The sequence below is a fragment of the Ochotona princeps genome, chromosome 14, assembly GCF_030435755.1.
Source record: "Ochotona princeps isolate mOchPri1 chromosome 14, mOchPri1.hap1, whole genome shotgun sequence".
Classification (NCBI taxonomy): Eukaryota; Metazoa; Chordata; class Mammalia; order Lagomorpha; family Ochotonidae; genus Ochotona; species Ochotona princeps.
Window position 1 is genome coordinate 4,760,510 of NC_080845.1, and position 22,940 is coordinate 4,783,449.

The following is a 22,940-nucleotide window of genomic DNA, read 5'->3' on the forward strand; positions in this document are numbered from 1 at the left end:
AGTGGGGGGGCCCCCACCGCACAGAGCCTCTGGTTCCAGCAGGGACCACCATAAGATGCAAACTCAGTGGGGGTCCCGACTCAGGATTCTGCAGTTCTGCCATCTCTGGTTTTAAACCACCCTGAGAGCCCGACTGCTGCTTGGCCCACCTCCCAGGCTGGTAGGGAGACTAGGCCCAAGGATGGCTGAGGGCAGTGCTGGGTCTGCTGGGCAAAGAGAGGCCAAGTGCATCACACAGCAAATCTGATGCCACGTCAGCCACGCTGGGAAGCAACCAGGGATGCACCAGGTAGAGAGGAGACCCCGCCCCCACCTGTACCCCCCAGTGTCGCTACAGACAGACGGCCGAGGACCCCAGCCCCAACCACCCCCAGCCATTCCATGAACTGCCACCCTCATCCCTCGTCCCAGCAGACACAGGTGAGAGGCAGAGTGGAGCTGCAGACCAATTTACTGTGTGGACACTCCGGGCCTGGGCAGGCAGGGGAGCGGCTGGTGGCAGGTCCACCCCGGCCCCAGGAGGGCATGCTGGGCATGGGGTGAGGCCCATGAAAGCCGACTCACCAGGGCACCAGGAGGCCAGCCCTTGAGAGGGTATCTGAAGCAGGTGGCGAGTGCCCAGAGCAGGTCCCGGCAGGGCGCCTAGGGGCTGGCATCCTCGGGTGCCTCCCCGAGCCGCTGCTGGAACTCGAGGCGCACCTGCCGGTTGGACTCAAGCAGCTCGCGTAGGCGGGCGTGCAGGCGGTCGTTCTTCTCCTCCAGGTGATCCAGCACCGAGTCGATCTGGTCCAGCATAGCATTGATGGCAGCATATTCTGAGAACAAAGGGGAACAAGATGGTCAGGGTCTACCGGTGTCACTCCCTGTCCCTGCTCCCCAAGGCCTCTGGGCCGGGCCCAAGCGTTAGTGTCGTTCCCTCCCCCCATCCCCCACCCCCGAAAACGGGTCGACACCCCAAAAGGCAAGAAAGGCTCTGAGGAAGAAAGAGCTTAGTGTGCCATCTTCTCTTCCAGGGTTAGGGCGGTCAGAGGGCAGCCCAGGCCCCGCCGGGGGGGCCGCAGCTCCTCCACCTGCGCTTCCGGAGGTCACAGCAGCCTCGTCCCCGAGTCGGGCAGCCCAGGCCGGCCCTAGGATGCCCCGTCCTGCAGCCCTACTCCAGCAGGACAGAGCACTCAGGACTCTCCCAGGCTTTGCATCCGGTTGTTGCACTGGCTCCTCTTCCCAGCCCCAGCACTCTGTGCCCTCCCCCTGCCTCATGCACCTGTCCTCCCCCACCTACCCCTTCAACTTGCTGCTGTCTCCCCCTGCAAGGTACCACCTCTTCTTCCCGCTGTCCTTTCCTCCTGGGGATGGCCCTGCTCCCCCCTCCCAGGGTCCTCTGGCCCTGCTTGCCCTGGCCTGGGCCTCCCTTTTCCCCTCTGGACTGACTGCTCTCTTATCGGAGTGCTGCTCTCTGGTCAGAAAGCTCTCTGAGAAATGGCTTGGTGCTCGCTGCTGCCCCCTCTGTCACACAACAGCCTGTTGAATGAACAAATGAATGAATGAATGAATGAGTGGACCCTTTAACTGTCTTGCCTCTCTGTTTCTGCTCAGCTGTCCCTGCCACCCACTGCAGGAAGTCCACGCTGATCTCCACTAGAAGCCATCACTTCCTCCAGCACAGCCACTTGGGACCTACCTCTCCCAGCAACATGGCATCCCTTAGGACTGACTCAAGGTCTGGGCCTGTGCCCACTGCAGGACCCGGCTCTGAGCCAGCCTGATTCAGACACACTCGGCTGCCAGCCCAGGACCAAGGGGGAAGCGGCTGGCAGGGCCTGCAGAGAGCGAGTCTGGGATGTGGGGGTGCAGGTGCTGGGTTTGGGGTTTGGGAGAGGCCCAAGCCCAGAGGACTTATGGCCGCCCACGATGGCCCTTCCCCCTGTCCAGCATGGTCCCGACCCAAACCCACCAGCCCACTGCCTGCCCGGACAGGAGGTGCAGACCCTTCAGTGCCTGTATTGGAAGCCCCCGAGTCTGCAGGTGATACCCACCACACGGGCAGAGTGTACAGCATGGGAGTCACGACTCCATCAGGTTACTACCTAAACGCCTCAAGCCAGACTCCAAGCTCAGCCTGCATTCCCCCACACCCTGCCCTCTGACACCCTGCAGGCGGGTGGTACCTCAGCCTTCTTCATCTCTGCATTCAATCCTCACACGTCTCAATACGTGAGGGTGAGACGGGAGTTGAGGCCCAGCTCCCTGCAGCAGCGTGCAACAAGCAGCTTCTGCAAGCAGGTCAGCCTGACTCAGCACGGCGGGCGCGCCCACCCACCTGCTCAGGCCTGCTCCCCGCCAAGCTGCCCAAGGGCTGAAGGATGCCCCGGGCCTGCGTTTCCCCATCCTCGGGCGGGGCTGCTCACCCGCACTCGGCTCGCCTCTAGATCTCCCGCGCCTACAGGTCGGGGACCAGCCGGGGTTTGGGGGCGGGGAGTCCCTCGGTCCCTTTCCAAGCTCCCACCCCACCTCAATCACCTGCTTCCCCGAAGCCGTCGTCCTCGCCTTCCGCACCCGCCTCCACCGGCACGCCCAGGTCCCCGTTGGGGCCTGACATTGCGGCCTCGGGCGCCACAAGGGCCACGGGACGATGGAACGCGCCGACCGGAGCGCCCACAGCCGGCGCGGGGCGGAAGGCGGAAGCGGCGGCGGGAAGCCGAAGCCGGAAGTATGGAACGCAGCGGCGGCCCTGGCCCCGCCCCCAGAGCCCGAGCCCAGCCACGCTGCCAGGCTCCGCCCCTCCGCGGCAGCTCCGCCCCACACGCTGCCAGCCGCCGCTCCTCCGCGGCAGCTCCGCCCCACACGCTGCCAGGCACCGCCCCTCCGCGGCAGCTCCGCCCCACACGCTGCCAGCCGCCGCCCCTCCGCGGCAGCTCCGCTCCGGGCCTGGCCTCCTGTGCTTTTTTGTTTCTAAGTCATATTTTGGCCCCAGCAGAGAGGACCAACCCTCCTTGGTCTTCTGCGACTCTTTCAGGACGCTCCATTGGCTTACACCTTGTGGGTGGTGATCAGACTCCTGCTGTATGTGGGTTTAGCCTATTTTAACTCCTAGGTTCTGCAGCTGGGGCACTGGGGCTGGGAATCTGGGAGGGCTTATTCCAGCTCTGGGCCAGTGCCACCCAGGCCTGTTTCAGCTAAAGTCAGGCTTGCCCCTCCCCTCCTGTGAGTGCTGCGTACAGGATGGGAGATTGTGGCAGAGGGCAGTGTGGGTCTGTCCATCAATGAAAACCTCAGATAAGGGGGACCCAGCTGGCAGGACCCCCACCCTAGCCAGCAAGCAGTCCCTCCTGGTTTTGACCCCTAGCAGATGTGGGTTGCCTAAAACTGACAGTTTGGGGTCCTTTGGGAAGCTCACACGTCCAGGGCCCCCAGAAGGAGGCCGGAAGCCCCAATGGTGCAGCCCAGGAATCTGGGGGTGGCTTCTGCCCCGAGCCAGCTGATCGGCTCTGGGCCAGCTGCCCTGACTGCCCCTGTCTGGCTGTGGCCACCCTGGGTATGGACGTGGACCTAGCCCTTGCTTGGGTCTCGGGCTGCCACAGCCTCAGGTAAACTAGCCCTCGCCTCGTGCAGGATAAGTGAGGCTGTGTGCCTGTCTGCTGGGGAGTGAGGGGTGGGGGTAATCCCACCCCCCATCAAGGACCTCTGACCTCACAGAGGTGAAGAGGCTGGGAAGGGGCTTCCCGCTGATGGTGCAGGCCTAGGGAGGCAACGGCTGCACCCCCTCCCGGGGCTCTGGAGGTGACTGAAGGTGGGACATGTGGGGGTGAGGTGCAGCATCCTGACCAGGGTCAGCAGGCCTGACCACCCTTCTAATGGGGGAAGGGAAGGTGGGGCCTGGGCCCAAGGGCTACCCCTGTTCGGCCTGGAGTGGCCTCAGTCTAGGTGCAGCTCGCCTCATCCACTGTGCACCCTTCTCTGCCTCCCTGTATCCAGGGGGTGCTAATAAGAGTCAGGTGGCCCTGCCTGGGCCACTGCTGGGGGACAGGAACTGTGGGTCCCTGTGGATCACCAGTGGACTGGGCACCCTCTGTAGGCAGGGGCAGGCTGCACCTGCTGGAGGTGACAGGCTGGACCCCTGAAGCCTTCTCCCTTATGATGATGTCATCACTCTGCAGCCAGAATCTCCTCCAGGGACCACAGACCTGGGAGTGATGCTGGTGTGAGCTTTCCCTTACCCAGTGCCCCAGGGGTACAAGTACAGACTGGGGTGGGGGCTGGGAGCATGTGTTTATTTAGCAGACAGGTGACGGTGGGGTGGACTCCATTAGCAGGGCGGCATGGGTGGCAGCTGCATGTGGAAGGGACTCTTGGCCTCTCTCTCTCCTTGTTGGAACAGCGGGGAGGGAAGGGGGCAATTGCCCTCATGTAGAGGCCAATGATATGGGGGTGAGGCAGAGCATCGCAAGCACCTGTGAGGGAGATGGTGGGGGTGTGTAAAGCCAGCAGTGGTGATGGAGGGAGGGGGAGAGCAAAGGCAGCCCTGAGCCCCTGCCCTCTATGTCCCTGCCTCCCGGCAGCCCCCTGCCCAGCCATACTCACTGCCGACTCAATCATCAATGCACTGGCCTGTGGGGGGAGGGGAGAGAAAGTGGGTAAAAACGGGAGGTCCTGGCTCCCAACTGCCAGGAGCCTTGCATGACCCGGGGCTGCCACTGGTCCCACTGTGGAAGATCAGGCAGGAGAGGGAGTTCCCTTCAGGGATGGGACAGTAGGATGGTCTAGGCTGGGCCCCCAGGGATGGTAGAGACAAGGCCTGGGAACAGACTGTCCCTCATTCCCTCCATCCTTTCCCTGATAGGGACAGTCCCCAGGGTCCCCTCACCCCACCCTGGTCACTCAGCAGCCATTACCGATGGGAGCAGGGAAGACAATGTGGTTGTCGGTGAGGCCCAGGGTCTTGGCGAAGCTGGTGAAACGCCCCCTGAGTTCAGGGCTCAGCTCCTTGGTCCTCCCTGTGACCGAGATGGCCAGCGAGTGGCCAAAAACCAATCCGTGAACATTGGGGAAGGGAGGAGGGTGGGTGAAGCTGCAACCCCCCCTCATAGGAAAGCTGGTGGCAAGACCACTCCCTCCCCGCTGCCCCTGCCCTGCCCAGAGTGACTGTGGCTGTGGAGGGGGGCGGTGAAGACTCACCGTAGAGGACAATCTTGAAGAACTTCTTATTATTTTTGTACACCTTTCGGAAGAACACGATGGCAAATTGGTTGTAGTCTGTGGTCACCACGCGTATCAAATAGCTCTTAAGGGTAGGGTAACCTACAGGTGCAGACGAGGGGTCAGCCACACCCTGGCTCAGGGAGGAAACGGAGGCCTTGCTCCTCAGCCTGTCAGCATCGACTTCTACAGAATGGTATAGCCCCAAGGACTCACTCTTAATGTTGCCCAGGTTGAAGTGGCCAAGCTTGGAACCTGGGACGAAAGTTCTGATCCAGTGGTCACACTGCTGGTTCCTGTGGGGATAAAAGCGGGGGAGTGTGGAGGGTCCCGGCTTGATCCTGCTGGGCCCAATCAGGGACACCTCATTCTTCACGCCTGCCTATTCCTAGCTGGCCCTGCTGGGTCTCCCCCCAACACACACACATCCAGGGGTCCCATGACTGAATCTACTCCTACCAAGGGCTCAGCACCTTTAAGGCCACCTCCCTGGCAGCCCTCAAAGGAGAACCTGGGTGGGGCCTCAGGCTAGATCCAGTGTGTCCACTTGCACTCTAGGACACCCTATGGTCTCTGGCGGTGTGTCTGTCCCCCTCGCTGTCCTGTGTGTTTGTGTGGAAAGGACTTGGGGACGTGGGTCTGATGAATCAGCAGCAGAAGGAACCAACAGGCTTGGTCAGCGCTGAGCTGTATCCCTTGGTACCGGCCACATCTCAGCCGTATTGTCTGTCCGTCTGTCTGCCAGTGAGAGCCATGGGAGATTGTAGCACTCACCTGAGCAGGGTGGAGGTGACGTTGTAGCTGCCGTCCTCCTTCAGTTCATAGGTGGTGCTATACATCTGATGTTCTTGGTCACTGTTGTGGATATTATTGCCCGCCAGGCCTACAACGTACCACTTGCCCTGGAACTGCAGGGGGCTGATGGCAGGTGGAGCCCAGGCCCTGGCTCCCGGAGCCTCCCGCTCTGTCGCCACTGGCCTGTCTGAACAGCCTAGCCTGCTACCCAGAGCTCTTCTTCTGCCTTTTAAATCCATATATTGATGGTCACATGACTTTTTAAAAAGTATTCATTTATTCGTCAGGCAGAATGATAGAGAGGCTGAGTGATCTTATATCTGCTAGTTCACGCCCTTGATGGCCACAAGGGCTGGGACTACTACAAACTAAAGCCAGAAGCCTGGAACTCAAACCAGGTCAACCCACATGGTGGCAGGGCCCCAAGCGCTGGAGCTCTCCTCTGGTGCCTTCCTAGATGTGCAGGAGCAGGGAGCTAAATCAGAAGTGCAGTAGCTGGAACTCAAACCAGAGCTTCAATCTGTGATGCCGGCATTGCAGGAAGCAGCTTAACTTGCTGCTCCACCACACTGGCCCCTTGGAGCTCCTCTTTGCTGAGTGGGGCCCTAGGCCGGGCCTGCACTGCTAAGGCCCACAGGAGCCCTGGCAGGACTCCTGGGTGAGGCGGCAACCTTGAGCCTGGCAGCAGTAGGGGCAACTTTGGGCAGGAGGTTGCTGGGCTTTTTTGGAGCCTGATGGGAGTGAGCAACTGTGGACTGGGAAAGCCTACAGCGGTGACACCCCGAGATAGGGTGGGTAGACAGGGAGATGCTATAGAGCCTCGGTCAGAGGGACCTGGGGACAGGCCAGGCAGAAGCCCATGTCTCTCCACAATCCAAGACTCTTGCCTCTTCTTGCACTCTCTCTGGCCCCCAACCACTGCAGCTGGCCCTTCTGGGCCCCTTACCTGGTCACTCTGGAAGTTTTTCTGCACGTGGATCTTGCGCAGAGACGGGACAGGGATCAGGCGCGGAGATGGGGTAGGGTCCGTGGTGAGTTCCTGGGCCTGGGTGTGTAGGGCCCCCAGCAGGATGAGGCCCAGCCACAGGATCCCGAGAGACATGGTGCCAGGACAGCTGCCAGACCTGGTTCGTGAGAACAGGAGGCGGCAATGAAGGCAAGGTCAGCTTGTGCCCTCTTTATGGGCCCACCTGGCTGCCAGCCCCCACCAAGGTGGGGTGAACCAGCCTTTGCCAAATCCAGGAAGGGTGAGGAAATTGCCAGAAACCAAGGCTGAAATGCTTGGCAAGATTTCTGCCCACCCCTACTACCGGCTCTCCCCCAAGGGAATTGAGCAAGAAAGAGGGGAAGTCACAGTAGGGGACATTAGAGGGACATTCCCAGGACCTTGGCAGGGACAGGGGCTCCCTCCTTCTGGAAACTGCTTGGCTCCATCTGGGGACCAACAGTCCCCAATTTGGATGAGCTGTCATCTCTGACCCTGCCCCAGGACTCCCTGCTCAGCCTGAGCCATAGCTGGCAGGGTCTGCGTGCTACATCCCTGCACTTGCTGAGAGCCAAGCACTCAGCGGACTGTAAGCCACTTCTTGGTTTCCCTGAGGGTCAGAGAAGTTCAAGGCCTTCACTGAGTCTAGACCCAGACCCCTGCTGGAGCCTACACTGGCCCCAGCCCCAGATAAGATGGTAGAGAGGCTGCCTGGGCGTGGGCCCACCTTGAATCACCCTCCCCTCTTCCAGGCCCTGTTTGTAGGCGTGCACGCAAACATAGCTGACCCCCATCCCCAGGGGACTAGACCTCTCCTATAAGTCCCAGGGGTGCAAGGGCCAGGCTGGCCACATGGGCCACAGTAATGCCAAGACCTCCATCCCAGCTCACCGTGGAACCTGGGCAGGCAATTGGTAGGGGGCAGGCATCTGCTCTGGGAGGGGTGGGCTGGTGAGTAGGACATAAAGGTAGGCTCCGTCCTGCTGCTCTGGGCACAGAAAGTGCAAAGACTTAACCTTGTCTGTAAGAGGTCATTGAGACTAAACATCCGCCCCTACCCACCCCCATCAATAGCTGTAGCCTTAGGTCCATGAAACCTGATGACCCAGGCCTGGGATCCAGAACTTTCCTGAGACAGTAGACTCTAGTCTTGACCTGGAGGGAAACCATCTTCTCATAGGAGGTCTGGCCATTGTGCATGGCTGCTGGCCCTGGGCAGTGCCTCGCAGGGGTGGTTCACTTGTGAGGGGCAGAGCTGTCCCTGGGCCTACCCTGAGGCTGGAAGGAGGGTTTGACCGCCTCAGATGGATGGGACTGACACAACCCTCACTGACTCTCTCCACCTGCTGCTTGGGACCCGCAGCCTGAGCTCCGGGACAGTGGGTCCTGGGTGGGGTGGGGGCCTGAACTGGTGGATGGAATCTCAATGAAGCCTTGCCTTTCCTGCATGATGAAAGTGCAGGAAGGGAAGCTAAGAAAAGCTGCAAGGACGATGTGGCCACCAGGGTGTCCACGCCACCTCTGAGACTCTCTTTAACCTTAAAAGGTATCCTTGAGTTTGTGGCATTAAATGTGGGGCACCCTGGGCCATGCAGCCTGTGGGGGAGAGGCAGTGCCCTGAATTCCCCCACAAGGGGTTGTGGGTCGGAAGATTCCAGAATCTGAGAAGTGGCTAGTGCTTGCCACACAGGGCTGCGGGATGCGATCTGAGCAGAGAGAGGGGCCAAGGGAGCTGGGGCTGCAACATGAGGATGCCAGGGCCAAGTACACCTGAATTGATAGCCCCACCCTTACCTCCAACAGGCTTGACGCGTCCCTGATTAAGCGGCATTGCTAATGGGGAGTCTCTTAGAAGAGCCCCAATGGGCAGGAGCAGCAGCCCTGGTGAGCTGTGTGTGTCCTTCAGGAAGGTGGAGAATGGACAGGTTTTCAAAGTGAGACCCTGGGCCTGGCGCAATAGCATGGTGGTTAAAGTCCTTGCTTTGCATGCGCCCCATATGGGATCCCATATGGGCATCAGTTCAAATCCTGGTGGCCCTGCTTCCCATCCAGCTCCCTCCTTGTGGCCTGGGAAAGCAGCAGAGCATGGCCCACGTCCTTGGGTCCCTGTACCCATATGGGAAGTCAGAATGAAACTCCTGGCTCCTGACTTCGGATCAGCTTATGAAAAGGAAAAAAAAATCTGTTTTTCAAATAAAAAGAAATAATTTTTTTAAAATTAAAAGAACTTTTGGGCCCGGCGGCGTGGCCTAGTGGCTAAAGTCCTCGCCTTGAAAGCCCCGGGATCCCATATGGGCGCCGGTTCTAATCCCGGCAGCTCCACTTCCCATCCAGCTCCCTGCTTGTGGCCTGGGAAAGCAGTCGAGGACGGCCCAATGCATTGGGACCCTGCACCCGTGTGGGAGACCTGGAAGAGGTTCCAGGTTCCCGGAATCGGATCGGCGCGCACCGGCCCGTTGCGGCTCACTTGGGGAGTGAATCATCGGACGGAAGATCTTCCTCTCTGTCTCTCCTCCTCTGTGTATATCTGGCTATAATAAAATGAATAAAATCTTTAAAAAAAAATTAAAAAAAAAAAGAACTTTTAAAAAGATGTATTTTCATTAGAAAATCAGATCCACAAAGAGAAGGAGATACAGAGAGAAAGATGCCCCACCTGCTGGCCCATTCCCCAAGTGGCTGCAATGGCCAATGAGTTGATCCAAAACCAGGAGCCAGGAGCTAGCTTCCCCTGTATTTCCCACGTGAGTGCAGGGTCCCAAGGCCTTGGACCATCCTCCACTTACCTTGCAGGCCACAAGCAGGGAGCTGGATGGGAAGTGGGGCTGCCGGGATTAGAACCAGCGCCCATATGGGATCCCGGCGCGTTCAAGGTGAGGACTTTAGCCACTAGGCTATCGTGCTGAGCCCAACAAATAAATCTTTAAGACCCGCTTAATCCCAGCACATTTTTGGAGCCTGATCTATATAGTGCAGCTGGATATATTTATTTGAAGGCAAAATTACAGCTGAAGGGGGAGGGAGAAACACCTCCACCTGCTGCTTCACTCCCCAAATGGCTGCACCAGCCAGGGCTGCGCCAGGCTGAAGCCAGGAGCCAGGAACTCCATTCAGGTCTCCTACAAGAGCACTTGGGCCGTTGTCTGCTGCTTTCCCAGGTACTCTAGCAGGGAGCTGCATGGGAAGTGGAGCAGCTTGGACCCAAACTGATGGTTATATGGGTGGTGGTGGCTTAACCCGTTGCACCACAGTTGGCCCCAAGCCTGGGATGAATCAGTGGCCACAGCTCCTTGCCATGTACATCAGCGTCCACCACTCCTGGCCAGTGACTACTGGCTGGCTGTGCAGACCCAGTTTTTGGAGACAGCAAGCCTGGCAGGTGCAGGCTAGACTCTCACCCCCAACTCCCCAGGAGTGGACCTTGGTTGACTTTTCTGCTTCCAGATGCATCTTTGGAAACCCTAGGCCCCACCTCATAGCCATGGCTCCTGGCACGGGGTGGAGGCACTCTTAGGATCTTCTGACTCCTGTCCCTCCCACCTGGCAGGGACCAACCTGGGGGAAACTTTGAAAGGCCACCCCTCCTGACATTACATTGGGTAGTAGGTGGGCAGGGGGAGACAAGCCCTGCTGTTTGAGGTCTGAACCCTGGTCTACCTCCTGGTCCTGGTCCTGAGGTGCCTGACCTGGTTATGGCCCTTATGTGGATGCTCCCACATAGGTAGTGGGTTGCCACAACCATGACTCTGAGCAGTGGGCACTGAACACACAGCATGGGCTTCTTCTGCCTGGCATGGTCTTGGTGCAAGACAGGATCTCTGTGTCTCCCAGCTCTGCATCCATCCCACCTCACTGTAGCCCCTGGCACCCCAGGAGGCCCAGGAGAGGGGTATCCACTCCCAGGTGGTCCCTATGCCCTTGCTCCCCAGAGGCCATTGGCTGTGCCTCTGCTGGACACCTTCCAAGGTGGCTTGGGAGAAAAGACAAGGCTGGCTGCCTCTCTTTCATGCCCTGAGAGCCCAGCGTGTGCCAGGGGAGTGCCTAGCCAGAGAGTAGGGTGGTAGAGGCCAGAAGGGTTAAGACAGCATCTGAGGACATCTGACAGGCTCCTGCTGGGGACCCTGAGGGGCTGGGAACCACCCGTCTGCCCCACCCATTCCAGGTTTGAGGGAGGTCTCAGCTCTGACTTTCAGAGCAGAGTGGAGGAGGCTGCCCCTCAGAGGGAAGGGTCATGGGCAAGGCTGTGGCAGGTAGCCAGGGCATGGCAAATGGGCAGGGTCATCCTCAGAAACCTTGGCCTTGGCCTGGGCATTGTCCCTCGGGGGTCGAGGTCAGAGGGGGCTGGGTTGGACCCGGGATGAGGGGGGACTAGCCCCTGTCTGCTTCCCAGGATTTGCAGCATCCCTAGGCCCTATCTTGATCAGTTTGCATTTTATTTGAAAAGCAGAGACTGATCTTCCATCTGCTAGTTCAGTCTCCAAATGGCTTCACCTTCCAGGCATGGGAGCAGCAGGAAAGTTGGGATGAGAAGCAGAGCATCCGGGATTTGAACCCAAGCCAAGATGCTGGTGTGCCAGGAGGCAGCTGGCCCTGCCCCTGGGCCACACTTGCTTCACCTGGACTTTCCTATGCTCAGCACCTTGTGCAAGCTGGTCAGACCGAGAATTTCCCAAATCATGAGATTTTCACAACTTATTACCACATGCTTGTTGTGTGCAAAACAGCGCCTTCCAAAGGCCGGATGTCAGAAATCGGAAACTCACTGTGCCCAAGTCAGGGTGCGGCCAGCGTTGGCATGGCCACACTTTCTGGGCATCCTCACCCCACAACTTGCAGCTGGCACTGGCATGGCCACCCCCCTCTGTCCCCCTGCCTGCTTCACAGAAGGCTGCATGGGGTGCAGTTAGGGCCCAGCCAAAGCCAGGGTCATCTCCCCACATCACAATCCAGGATGGGGTGGGGTGGGGGGCTACAGGAAGGAGAAGGGGAAAAATGTGCTGGTCAGTCCGAGGTCAAGAATATCCTCTGGTCCTAAGTTTAAAGTGCTGGTGGCCTCAAAAAATCATTTGATTCTTGTGTCAGAAATTGGAAAACAAAATCTCTATTCCAGCTTGTATTCATCCCGATGCAGGAATGAGGATACGTCACTGCCTGGAAGAAAATTCAGAGCTATGCCAAGACAAACACGGCTCGCTTGGTTTGCTGCAGAAGAGTCCCACACATTTCACGAATTCGCCTTCAGAATTTTTGGGGGGGTTGGGGAGAGCAGTGTTCGGCTTCATAGTTAAGAGCCCATAGGCCCATTGGTCGGCTTCCTGCCAATGCACACCCTGCGGGGGTGTGGTGATGGCTCAAGTGACTGGAGTGCCTGCCACCTCGTGGGGGCACCTTGAGTGAATGCTCGGCTCATGACCCAGCCTAGGCCCTGCCGTGGGCATTTGGGACTGGGGCCTGGCCCAGGTGCAAGCATCCAGTCTGTAGATTGGAGCTCTTACACTCTGTTCCTTGGATAAATAACTAAAACAAATCAACAATAACCTCACCCAACTTTAACAGGAGGCACTGAATAAAACAGGTAAAAGAGGAACATAAAAGCCAGAATTTGAGTATTGATAAAAGACAAATAATATCACTAAGAAACGTTGAGGGGTAGGCATTGTAGCATCATGGGTTAAATTGCTATTTGAGGGCCCAGTGCAGTGGCCTAGTGACTAAAGTCCTCACCTTGAATGCACCCGGATCCCATATGGGCACTGGTTCTAATCCCGGCAGCTCCACTTCCCATCCAGCTCCCTGCTTGTGGCCTGGGAAAGCAGTCGAGGGTGGCCCAATGCCTTGGGACCCTGCACCCGCGTGGGAGACCCGGAAGAGGTTCCAGGTTCCCGTCTTCGGATTGGCACAGCACTGGCCATTGTGGCTCACTTGGGGAGTGAGTCATCAGATGGAAGATCTTCCTCTCTGTCTCTCCTTCTCTCTGTATGTCTGACTTTGTAATAAAAATAAAATAAATCTTAAAAGAAACCCTGCTATTTGACATGCCTATACCCTGTTTCAGAAGACCAATGTGAGCTCCAGCTATTGTCCACTCTGATCCAGTTCCCGCTTAAGGCACCTGGGGAAGCAGTGGATGATGGCAGTGCCTGGGTTCCTGCTGCCATGTGGGAGTCTCCAAATGGAGTGCTTGGCTTGGGCTTGTGTCTGGCCTAACCCCAGCAGAGACAGGCATTTTGGGAGTGAGTGAATGGCTGGAACATGTGTGTCTCTCCCTCTCTGTATCCCTCTGCTTTCCAAATAAATAGGGAAACAAGTGTTTAAAAATAAAAAGGAGGGCCCGGCAGGGTGGCCTAGCAGGTAAAGTCCTCGCCTTGAAAGCCCCGGGATCCCATATGGGTGCCGGTTCTAATCCCGGCAGCTCCACTTCCCATCCAGCTCCCTGCTTGTGGCCTGGGAAAGCAGTCGAGGACGGCCCAATGCATTGGGACCCTGCACCCGCGTGGGAGACCTGGAAGAGGTTCCTGGTCCCGGCATCGGATCGGCGCGCACCGGCCCGTTGCGGCTCACTTGGGGAGTGAAACATCAGATGGAAGATCTTCCTCTCTGTCTCTCCTCCTCTCTGTATATCCGGCTTTCCAATAATAATAAAATCTAAAAAAAAAAAAAAAAGGAAGGGAGCAAAAAAAAAAAAAAAAAAAAAAAAAAAAGAAGAAGAAATTGGAAGAATCTCTCCAGACGAGGTTGACCAAGGTCCCAGCCAACAGCAGCAGGATGAAGACAGGGCCGGAGGACAGATTTGATGGACGCCAAAACGATGAGAGAATGCGCTCAGGGATGCAGTGGGCAGCTCCCCAGCACAGCGCATCTCATCAAAATTGATGCGAGAAGAACAGATGGTGTGAGCTACAGACATGGAATCCACCACCAGCAATCTTCCCCCAAAAACGCAAGCTAGGAGCCAGCGCAATTTGCCGTGTTTTCACTGACCCAGTGTGTATGCTCTAGGACAGTCTGGAGCTACAAAGCCTGCTGGAGACCCTGCCCAGTCGCCCCCAGGATGTGTGCTGTCCCCCACCAGCATGAGCAGCAGAGTCCACACCTTGCCCAGATGTCCTTTGTGACACCCTTTTCCCATCCTCAGATCCCATCCAGGATGCCACGTCACACTTAGTCACCCTGCCTCCTCTCACCGGGGCTGGACGATCCTGGCCGTGTGGGATCTCTCTCGACAGTCTAGTGCATTTTCCATGACTAGACAGGCTTATGGATTTAAGGCAGGAAATTCATGGGCATAAAGCACCCCTGGGCATCCAACTTGTGTCAGGATGGCTACGTGGGTGTGGCTTTTGCTGCTGATGCTGGCCAGGGTCACCATGACAGGTGTCCCACGGGAATGTCACTTCTTTTTTTTTTTTTTTAAATACATTTATTTTTATTGGAAAGGCAATTATACAGAGAGGAGGAGAGACAGAGAGGAAGATCTTCCATCCGATGTTTCACTCCCCAGGTGAGCCGCAACGGGCCGGTACGCACCAATCCGATGCCGGGACCAGGAACCTCTTCCAGGTCTCTCACGCGGGTGCAGGGTCCCAAAGCTTTGGGCCATCCTCAACTGCTTTCCCAGGCCACAAGCAGGGAGCTGGATGGGAAGTGGAGCTGCCGGGATTAGAACCAGTGCCCATATGGGATCCCAGGGCCTTCAAGGCGAGGACTTTACCCGCTAGGCCATGCCGCCAGGCCCTTTTCCTGACCTGTGGCATGCCCCCTGGCTGTGGGGAGCTTGCTCCAGTTGCATTCACACAAGCTAGCCACAGTTCTTCTGGAAGGGAGAATGGTCTCTTCCCCAGGATTTCTGCATCCAGTCATAATGACCTCAGACTGCACTCCTGAATGTTTGACACTTTGGGTTGTAACCTAAGAGGACTTGACTGTGTTGCTCAAATAGGTACACACTTAAATTCTGAGAGCACCTAATCGCAACTTTGTGGCAGGTTTAGAGCACTGTGGTTAAGTTTTGAACTAAATGATGCCCATGCAGCCACCCCCACAATCAAGACAGTGAACATTATCACTCCTGCCTGCTGTCTTGCCACCCACAGGCAGTCCCCAACCTGTCTCGTGCACAGATGCAAACAGACATCAGCCTAACTCCCAGGGCAGGTGGCACTGCTGCCCACTGTGGTTGATACAGCAGGGCCTCTTAAAAAATATGGGAGTTGGGCCCTGCATGGTGGCCTAGTGGCTGAAGTCCTTGCCTTGCATATGCCAGGATTCCATATGGGCACTGGTTTGTGTTCTGGTGGCCCCGCTACTAATCTAGCTCCCTGCTTGTGGCCTGGGAGGGCAGTCAAGGATGGCTCAAAGCATTGGGACCCCACACCCATGTGGGAGACCCGGAAGAGGCTCCTGGGTTTTGTTTGGCTTAGCTCTGGCCATTGTGGCGCCTTGGGGAGTGAATCATTGGATGGAAGATCTTCTTCTCTGTCTCTCCTCCTCTCTATATATCTGACTTTGTAATAAAATAAAATAAATCTTTTTTTAAAAAATGGATGTCAAGGGTCTCAATTTATTGGATTCAAACATCTTTGAAGTATATGCATACTTTTTTTTACGTTACACATGTTCCATAAACTTAAAGATTTTTGTAAAAAAAAAAAAGAAAAGTTATTTTAGAGGCAGAAAAAGATGACCCCTGCTGGTTCACTCCCCAGTGTCTGCAGCCGCAGTGGGACCTGAGCCAGGCCCGAGCCAGGAGTGGGGAACTCATTCCGGGTCTCCAACGTGGGTGGCAGGGGTCCAACCGCTCAAGCCATCGTCATCAGTTTCTGGAGCAAGGTGGAGCCGGGAGCTAGAGGTACGCATCTCAAATCCAGCTGCTCCAATGCGGGATGTGGCCATCTTTTCTTTCTTTATATATATATATTTGAAAGTCCTGATTACAGAGAAAGAGGGCGAGACACAGAGAGAAAAGATCTCTAGGGCTGGTGCTGTGCTGTGGTGGTTTAAGTATAGCCTGTGATGCTGGCTTCCATATGGGTGCTGGTTCGAGTCCCAGTTGCTCCCCTTGGGATGTGGCTCCCCAATGATACATCTGGGAAAGCAGAGATGGTGTTCTGAGTATTTGGGCTCCTGCCGCCCACCTGGGAGACCCTGGCTTCTGGCCTGGCCTGTTTGGGGAGTGGGCAAGAGAGTGTCTCTCCTTCTTTCTCTGCCTTTCAAATAAATGAAAGCAAAGAAGATGGAGTAGGAGAAAAGAAAGAATCTTCCATCTACTGGTTCACTCCCCAATGGCCAGGGTTGGACCAGGCCAAAGCCAGGAGCCTGGGATTCCACCCAGGACTCTCACAGGGGTGGCACGGACCCAAGCAAGCACTTGGGGTATTTCCACTGTTTTCTTCCTTTATTTCCTTTAAGATTTATTTTTATTTGAAAAGCAGATTTATAAAGAGAGAAGCAGACACAGAGAGGTCCTCCATCGACTATTCACTCCCCAGTGGCCAGAGCTGGGCTCTGTCTGAAGCTGGGAGCTTCCTCAAGTCTCTCCTGTGGGTGCAGGGGTCAAGCACTTGAGCCATCCTCTGCCGCCTTTCCAGGCCCCTGGAGCTGGATCAGAGGTGGAGCAGTCGGGTCCAACCTTATGGAATGCCAGCACTGCAGGTGCAGGGCTAGCACACTGTGCCGTGGTGCCAGTTTCTTCCTATTGCTTTTCCAGGCGTATTAAGCAGGGAGCTGGATGGGAAGTGGAGCAGCCTGGACTGGAACCAGTGTTGGGATGCTTGCATTGAAGGGAAAAGATTGCCCTCATGTAAAAGTTGGAGTAGGATCGGGGCAAGATGAGGGGCATAGCCCCGGGTGCAGGGGTACAGGGGACAGAGAGAAGGGGTGAGCTAGACGTAGGGCTGGCAGGGAGGGTGAGGTGGGGGTGGGAGTCAGAGAGAGGCTGGTAGGATTCCTTCCTGTCAGGGGCTGCTGCTGGCTTTGGTACCGTGGGTGCGCAGTCCTGAGGCTCCCTGGCCATCTAGCAGGGCCATGCCGGGTGTTAGCCACAGATGGGTGGCCAAAGGCCTGCAAAGAGTTAAGGAAGAGGCAGTGCAGGGTCGGGGTAGTGCTACCCAGTGAGAACCGGACACCAATCCCAGAGAAATCTTAGCTAGAACAGCACAACTTGACCAAGGGGCTGGCCATGGGCTTTCTTCCCTCACGCAGCCCAGGGAGGCTCTGTGGTCCACCTCTCTGTCATTCCCACCTCGCAGACAAGGAAATAGCTTGCAGAAGGTGAAAAGCGGGCGGCTGTCAGCTGGTCCCATTCGGCAAGGTGTGGGGTGCAGGGCCCACACGCACTGGCTCATCCCGCTCGCCTCATCTGCCCAGCAGGCACCTGCCTCTATCCCCCTAGGGGCTGCACAACTCAACTCGCGTGAATGAAATCCCCAAATGGCGAATGCCCGCTCCCACCCCAGGGCTGCCTCAGTTTCCCCTTTTGCAAACGGGGCCGGTCACTTGCACGTCGCGATTGCTGCGGCGTTCAGGGTCCCGCTCTCGGGTGCACGCCCCGCAGCATCTTCCGCGCCTTAAGTCAGGGTCCAGCCAGAGGCGGGGGCTCCTCAGATCCTGTCAAGCCCCCATCCCACCTCCGCTGCAGCCCTCGGGGTCGCTGCCGCCAGGAGGCCATTCCGTCCTTCCCTCCGCCTGGGCCCCGCCCCTCGTCTCCGCCCACTCAGTGACCCCGCCCATCACAGAGGACCCGCTGAGAGCTCCGCCCTCTTGGCGAGCTCCGCCCCCGGTCCTGGGCGGGGCCCGCCCGGGGCTGCCCGCGCCGAAGCCTGACCCGGGCGAGCGCCTCAAGCCGAGCGGGGCGGCCTGGGACTCCCGCTTCTTCCGGCCCCGTCCCTGGAGACTTGAGGCTGCACGAACGGGCCCTTCGGTTTGGGCGAATCGGAGACACCCGGCTTCCAAGGCCCCTTTTAGGGCTGGGGAAAATGTTATGGTTCAGGTCACAGCAGTAGGCGCCCAGTGCTGCGGGCGGGCGGAGACTTTGGGATCGGGCCCCTCTGCGCCTTTGCGCGTGGAGGTCACTCGGCCGGCGTCAGTTTCCTTCGAGCGGGGGCATGAGGCACAGCTGACCAACCGTGCAGGACAGCCGGCCACCCGGCTAGGCGGACCGAGGGGCCCCGGCGCTCGGCCGGGCTCCCGCCGAGACCCACGCCGCTAGCCTCCTCCGGCAGTCCCCGGCGTGTTTCCCTGGGTGTTCCGCACGCGGAGGCCGAAGCTCCCCCAGGCCCGAGGGGTCTGCAGGGTCCGGCTGGGCGTCCCCGTCCCCGGCGGCCACCGTCGGGTCTCGGCCCCTTTAAGGACGCCGGCGCGGCTGCAGTCTCGGTTGCTCGCGCCCGCCCGAGCCGCCGGCGGAGCGAACATGGCCCTGACGGCGCGCGCGGTGCGGGGGCTGTGTCCGGGCCTGGGTGCCCTGGCCGGGAGGCCGGCCGGCCGCCGCTGGGCCCCGCTGCTCGCCGAGCGCCGCGCCGGTCTCGCGGGCGCCTCTGGCCCCGCCGCCGGCCCGGGCTGGGGGCGCTCGCGGCTGCTGGGGGCGGCGGCGCTGGCCCTCGGGGGCGGCCTGGGGCTGTACCACACGGTGCGCTGGCGGCTGCGCCAGGCGGACGTGCTCGCCGAGCGCTCGGCCGTGCAGGTGAGGCCCGGGGCTCCCCGGAGTGCTCGGGCTGCCGGCGGGTGACCTTGGCACGGCTCGGGGTGCGCTCCCTCCTGCCACTCCCACCCCCTTTCTTTCCCGGTGGGTCATCTCCCCTACGGGTACGCGTTTGCAGGGGACCTCACCGGCCCGCTCCTTCTGCCCTCTGCCCAGCTCTCCCTGTCCGGCCGCCTGCAGCTCACGCTCTACCAGTACAAGACGTGCCCTTTCTGCAGCAAAGTCCGGGCCTTCCTGGACTTCCATGCCCTGCCCTACCAGGTGGTGGAGGTGAATCCCGTGCGCCGCGCCGAGATCAAGTTCTCCGCTTACAGGAAGGTGCCCATCCTGGTGGCGCAGGAAGGGGATAGCTCGGTGAGCCCTGGCCCCCTGACCGCCAGCCCCAACCCTGGAAGGACCCTGTGACCCCTGGCTGGTGTACGGCAGGTGCCATAGGGCAGGTGCAATACAGAAGTGCAATATGGCGGGTGCTCCCCAAGTGCAGGCCCTGGAGCCTCCTGTGGGTTCTCAGCTGGGCTAGCTGGTCACCAGGAGGCCACGCACTGGCCTCTCTGGGCTGGCACCTGTGAAATGCCTGGCACAGTACGCGGCACCTATGGCATTTGCCCTGCCCCTCGGCCTGGGAGCCCAGGAGGGTGGCTCTGGCTGGCACAGGTGCCTGGAGCGCGCAGGGGAGCTGCTTGGTGCACCCGGGGCAGAAGGACGGTGGCAGTGTTCACGCAGCAGTGCCTGTGGGTTGAGCAGCCCCTTCGTGTCCCGCCCCGGGATCCTCCTACCCGTTAGCCATGCCGGCTCCTGACCACGGCCGCCTCTTGTCTTCCACCAGCAACAACTGAACGACTCCTCTGTCATCATCAGCGCCCTCAAGACCTACCTGGTGTCGGGGTAAGGGGCTGCCCAGTGCCAGCGCGGGAGTAAGGGTGGGTGGGGGGCGTCCTGCACAGGCCCGAAGGCCCTCCCTGCCTCCCCTGACACCCCACGTCGGAGTGTCCCGCAGACTCCACTCGGGTAGGCCGGGGTGCGGGGCACGGCAGCGGGTGGGGTGTGTGGACAACGGGAGGAAGGAGCGTGGGGCTGACCCGCGCGGTCCGTCCCGAAGGCAGCCGCTGGAAGAGGTGGTCACCTACTACCCGCCCATGAAGGCCGTCAACGAGCAGGGCCGCGAGGTGACCGAGTTCTGTAACAAGTACTGGCTCATGCTGGAGGAGGAGGAGGCGCGGAGGCTGTACGGAGGGAAGGAGGCCCGCACGTGAGTGGGCGGGACCTCGGGAAGGGGCGGGTCTCCCATGGCGGGCGGGATCCTGGGGGCGGGGTAGGGTCCCGGGAGGGCGGGGCCTCTGGAAAGGGGCGGTCTCCTAGAGTGGGCGTGGCTGGGAGGGGTAGAGTCTCCCAGGTTGGGCTTGGCCGGAGGTGGGACCATGGCTTGGGTGAGGGGTTTCTGTGGGTGTGGGCGGGGCTCCCAGAGGCGGGGCAGGGTCCCAGGGGGGCGGGACCAGGCTTGTGTGGGCGGGGCCAGCAGTCAGGGGTGGGTCTCTGGAGGGGCGTGGTTCTGTGACACCTGCCCCGCCCGCCGCTCTCGCCCTGCCCGCAGAGAGGAGATGAAGTGGCGACAATGGGCCGACGACTGGCTGGTGCACCTCATCTCCCCCAACGTGTACCGCACGCCCTCTGAGGCCCTGGCCTCCTTCGACTACATTGTCCGGGAGGGCAAGTTTGGGGCCGTGGAGGGCGCCATGGCCAAGTACGTGGGGGCAGCTGCCATGTACCTCATCAGCAAACGCCTGAAGAGCAGGTGAGCCCGGTGGTGCGTGTGTATGTGTGCGTGCACATGTGTGTGCAGGTGCGGCCTTTGGGGTCGGCTGTCCCAAAAGCCCAACAGGTGGGCGAGCTGCGGCTCCCCAACCCTACCTTCCCCAGGCCCCTGCCCCAACCTGTGCCTCCCTCTGCCTCCCCGGACTTCTCGCTCCTGAACCCGTCATCCCTGCAGGGACCAGGCCCTCGGCTTCCCACCGGCTGGTAGGGTTCTGATGTTCTCCCTACACAGGCACCACCTCCAGGATGACGTACGGGAGGACCTCTATGCTGCCGCCAACAAGTGGGTAGCCGCTGTGGGCCTGGAGCGGCCCTTCATGGGGGGCCAGAGGCCGAACCTCGCCGACCTGGTGAGTTGGGCCGGCTGTGTCTGTGGCGGAGATGGGAGGGGAGGGAGGCCTGGGGAGGGGAAGCCCGGGTGATGCCCACGCCCCCAGGCCCCGCTCTGACCCAGCCCTTAGCATGCACCCCAGGCCCTGGCTGTGCCCTGACCTCAGCTTCCCTGGAAGGCGGTGCTGATGGCCTGGTGGGTGGAGTTCCCTGGTTCCTCACCCAGCAAAGACGGACAATTTGGGGGCAGAAGGGAACTCTCTCTGCCTCAGTGTTTAGCAGGAGGAAGAGTCGGGGCATGCCTGGACACGCCCCTTTGTCCCCCCTCCCCAGGCGGTGTACGGCGTGCTGCGGGTCATGGAAGGGCTGGAGGCCTTCGAGGACCTGATGCGGCACACTCACATCGGGCCCTGGTACCTGCGGGTGGAAAAGGCCATTGCCGAGGCGCCCCACGTGCACTGATGGCTTCCTGCGGGAGCTGTGTTGGAGCAGGGGTGGGGTGAGGTGGGGTGGGGTCCTCCCACCCACCCCAGTTCTGGGCCACGGACTGGGAGACAGGCAGGCCCAGCCCAGCCTCCGTTTCCGTTCGTCACCCCATGTGGTGGAAGGACACTCCCTCTCCCACCTGCAGTGTTGATCTCAGGAGCCCCCACTGCCACCTGGGCCTCTCCTGGCCTCTCAGTGGCCGCCCTCCCCCCCCAGGCCAGTGGGAAGTTCCAGCTTCCTCAGGCAACCGGGACTCTGTTGTTTGCAATAAAGACGGTTTACATGTGGTGGCCATGTCAAGGTCCATGTGGCTGCTGGTCCAGGCAGGCTTTAGGCTCTGCACCCCAACCCTGGGAAGGCCATGGTGTATGCAGGGCTTCCTCAGTGTCGGACCTGGGGACAGGCCAGCAGGTGTCACCAGTGGATCCCTGTGGCAGGGTGCAGGGCCGTGGGAGCCAGAACCTGGGTGTGTGGGCTGTCCTTGCCCTGGCCAGCTGTGGGGCCCCTGACCAAGTTCCTGGTCACTCAGGCACTTGCTCTGCAGATGAGCAGGGTCCCTTGGAGTGCAGGCAGCTGCCCTGTGCTTCACGCCCAGGCTGGGATGGGTCCTGCTGGGGGTGGCCAGCATGGTGACTTCCTGGGGAAGAGTGGGGCCATCCAGGGAGACCTGTGGGGCATGTCCTGCAGGGGTGACCTGGCCCCTGCCTGCACCTGTTTGGTTCCCCTGGGGCCCAGATTCCCAGTGTTCCTTGGATTAATCCTAGGACTGGTTTTCTTTGATCAGGGGCCTCACAGCCAAGGTCACTATGGTGCGCCACCTGGGCATGGTCCTCCCAAACCCTGTATCCTGCCCCAAAGGGGAAACATCCTGCCTCAGTTTCCCCTGGTAGTTCTCAGTCAGGAACGGCGTGTTCCCACTATGACCACGAGATGGCGCAAGAGGTTGCGAGGCCTTGTGCTCTAGGGCAGAACGGCCTGGTGCTGCCACCTTGTGGGCACTTCTAGAATTGACTGGTCTTCACTAAGGGGCCCTATTTGCCCATCTGTGGGAGGGTGAAACAGCAGGTCTCTGCAGGGAGAGCAGGAGACCCTCTGTCACACTCAGGTCGCAGCTTTGATGGCGCAGAAGGCCGTGCCATTGCTCACCATCCATGGCTCAGGGGCAGCAACATGTTTTTCTTGGGGCTGTACCACCACCCTCTGTGTAGGGTCTGCCCAGAACACCGCCCTGCTTGGCTCTCCTGGCTCAGGGTAAAGTCTCTGGTGGGGAGGGTGAGCCTGTGAGAGTCAGGTTCAGTGTTTTAATTATAATTTTAAAATATTTATTTGCTTTTATTGTAAAGTCAGATATACAGAGGAGGAAAGAGAGGAAGATCTTCCATCCAATGATTCACTCCCCAAGTGACCACAACGGCTGGAGCTGAGCCATTCCGAAGCCAGGAGTGAGGAGCTCTTCCTGGTCTTCCAGGTGGGTGCAGGGTCCCAAAGCTTTGGGTCGTCCTCGACTACTTTCCCTGGCCACAGGCAGGGAGCTGGATGGGAAGTGGAGCTGCCGGGATTAGAACCGGCTCCCATATGGGATCCGGGTGCATTCAAGGCGGGGACTATAACCACTAAGCTATCACCCCGGCCCAGGTTCAGTGT

General features: G+C 59.3%; 3 protein-coding genes across 4 annotated transcripts; 1 reads left to right on the plus strand and 2 right to left on the minus strand.

The window, feature by feature from the left end:
• Positions 1 to 433: 433 nt before the first annotated feature.
• BBLN (bublin coiled coil protein) lies at positions 434 to 2,697 on the minus strand. The gene is made up of 2 exons (XM_004593528.2): positions 2,518 to 2,697; positions 434 to 815 (listed from the first exon to the last, which is right to left on the minus strand). Exons 1-2 carry the CDS (start codon positions 2,594 to 2,596, stop codon positions 643 to 645), a joined length of 252 nt encoding a protein of 83 aa, XP_004593585.1. The 5' UTR covers positions 2,597 to 2,697; the 3' UTR covers positions 434 to 642.
• A 1,660-nt stretch (positions 2,698 to 4,357) lies between these two features.
• On the minus strand, positions 4,358 to 18,896 carry LCN2 (lipocalin 2). Its single transcript, XM_004593703.3, has 8 exons — positions 18,792 to 18,896; positions 6,935 to 7,103; positions 5,968 to 6,101; positions 5,410 to 5,489; positions 5,173 to 5,295; positions 4,890 to 4,991; positions 4,579 to 4,605; positions 4,358 to 4,448 (listed from the first exon to the last, which is right to left on the minus strand). Exons 2-7 carry the CDS (start codon positions 7,088 to 7,090, stop codon positions 4,586 to 4,588), a joined length of 615 nt encoding a protein of 204 aa, XP_004593760.2. The 5' UTR covers positions 7,091 to 7,103; positions 18,792 to 18,896; the 3' UTR covers positions 4,358 to 4,448; positions 4,579 to 4,585.
• Positions 18,206 to 21,280, plus strand: PTGES2 (prostaglandin E synthase 2). 2 transcript variants are annotated; one of them, XM_058672657.1, is made up of 7 exons: positions 18,206 to 18,650; positions 18,825 to 19,022; positions 19,495 to 19,553; positions 19,768 to 19,917; positions 20,260 to 20,460; positions 20,713 to 20,830; positions 21,144 to 21,280. In XM_058672657.1, exons 1-7 carry the CDS (start codon positions 18,381 to 18,383, stop codon positions 21,270 to 21,272), a joined length of 1,125 nt encoding a protein of 374 aa, XP_058528640.1. In that variant the 5' UTR covers positions 18,206 to 18,380; the 3' UTR covers positions 21,273 to 21,280. The 2 variants fall into 2 exon arrangements, with proteins under 2 accessions (XP_058528640.1, XP_004593586.2); XM_004593529.2 differs by lacking the exons at positions 18,206 to 18,650; positions 18,825 to 19,022 and having other exon boundaries at positions 19,772 to 19,917.
• The last annotated feature ends 1,660 nt before the right edge of the window (positions 21,281 to 22,940 follow it).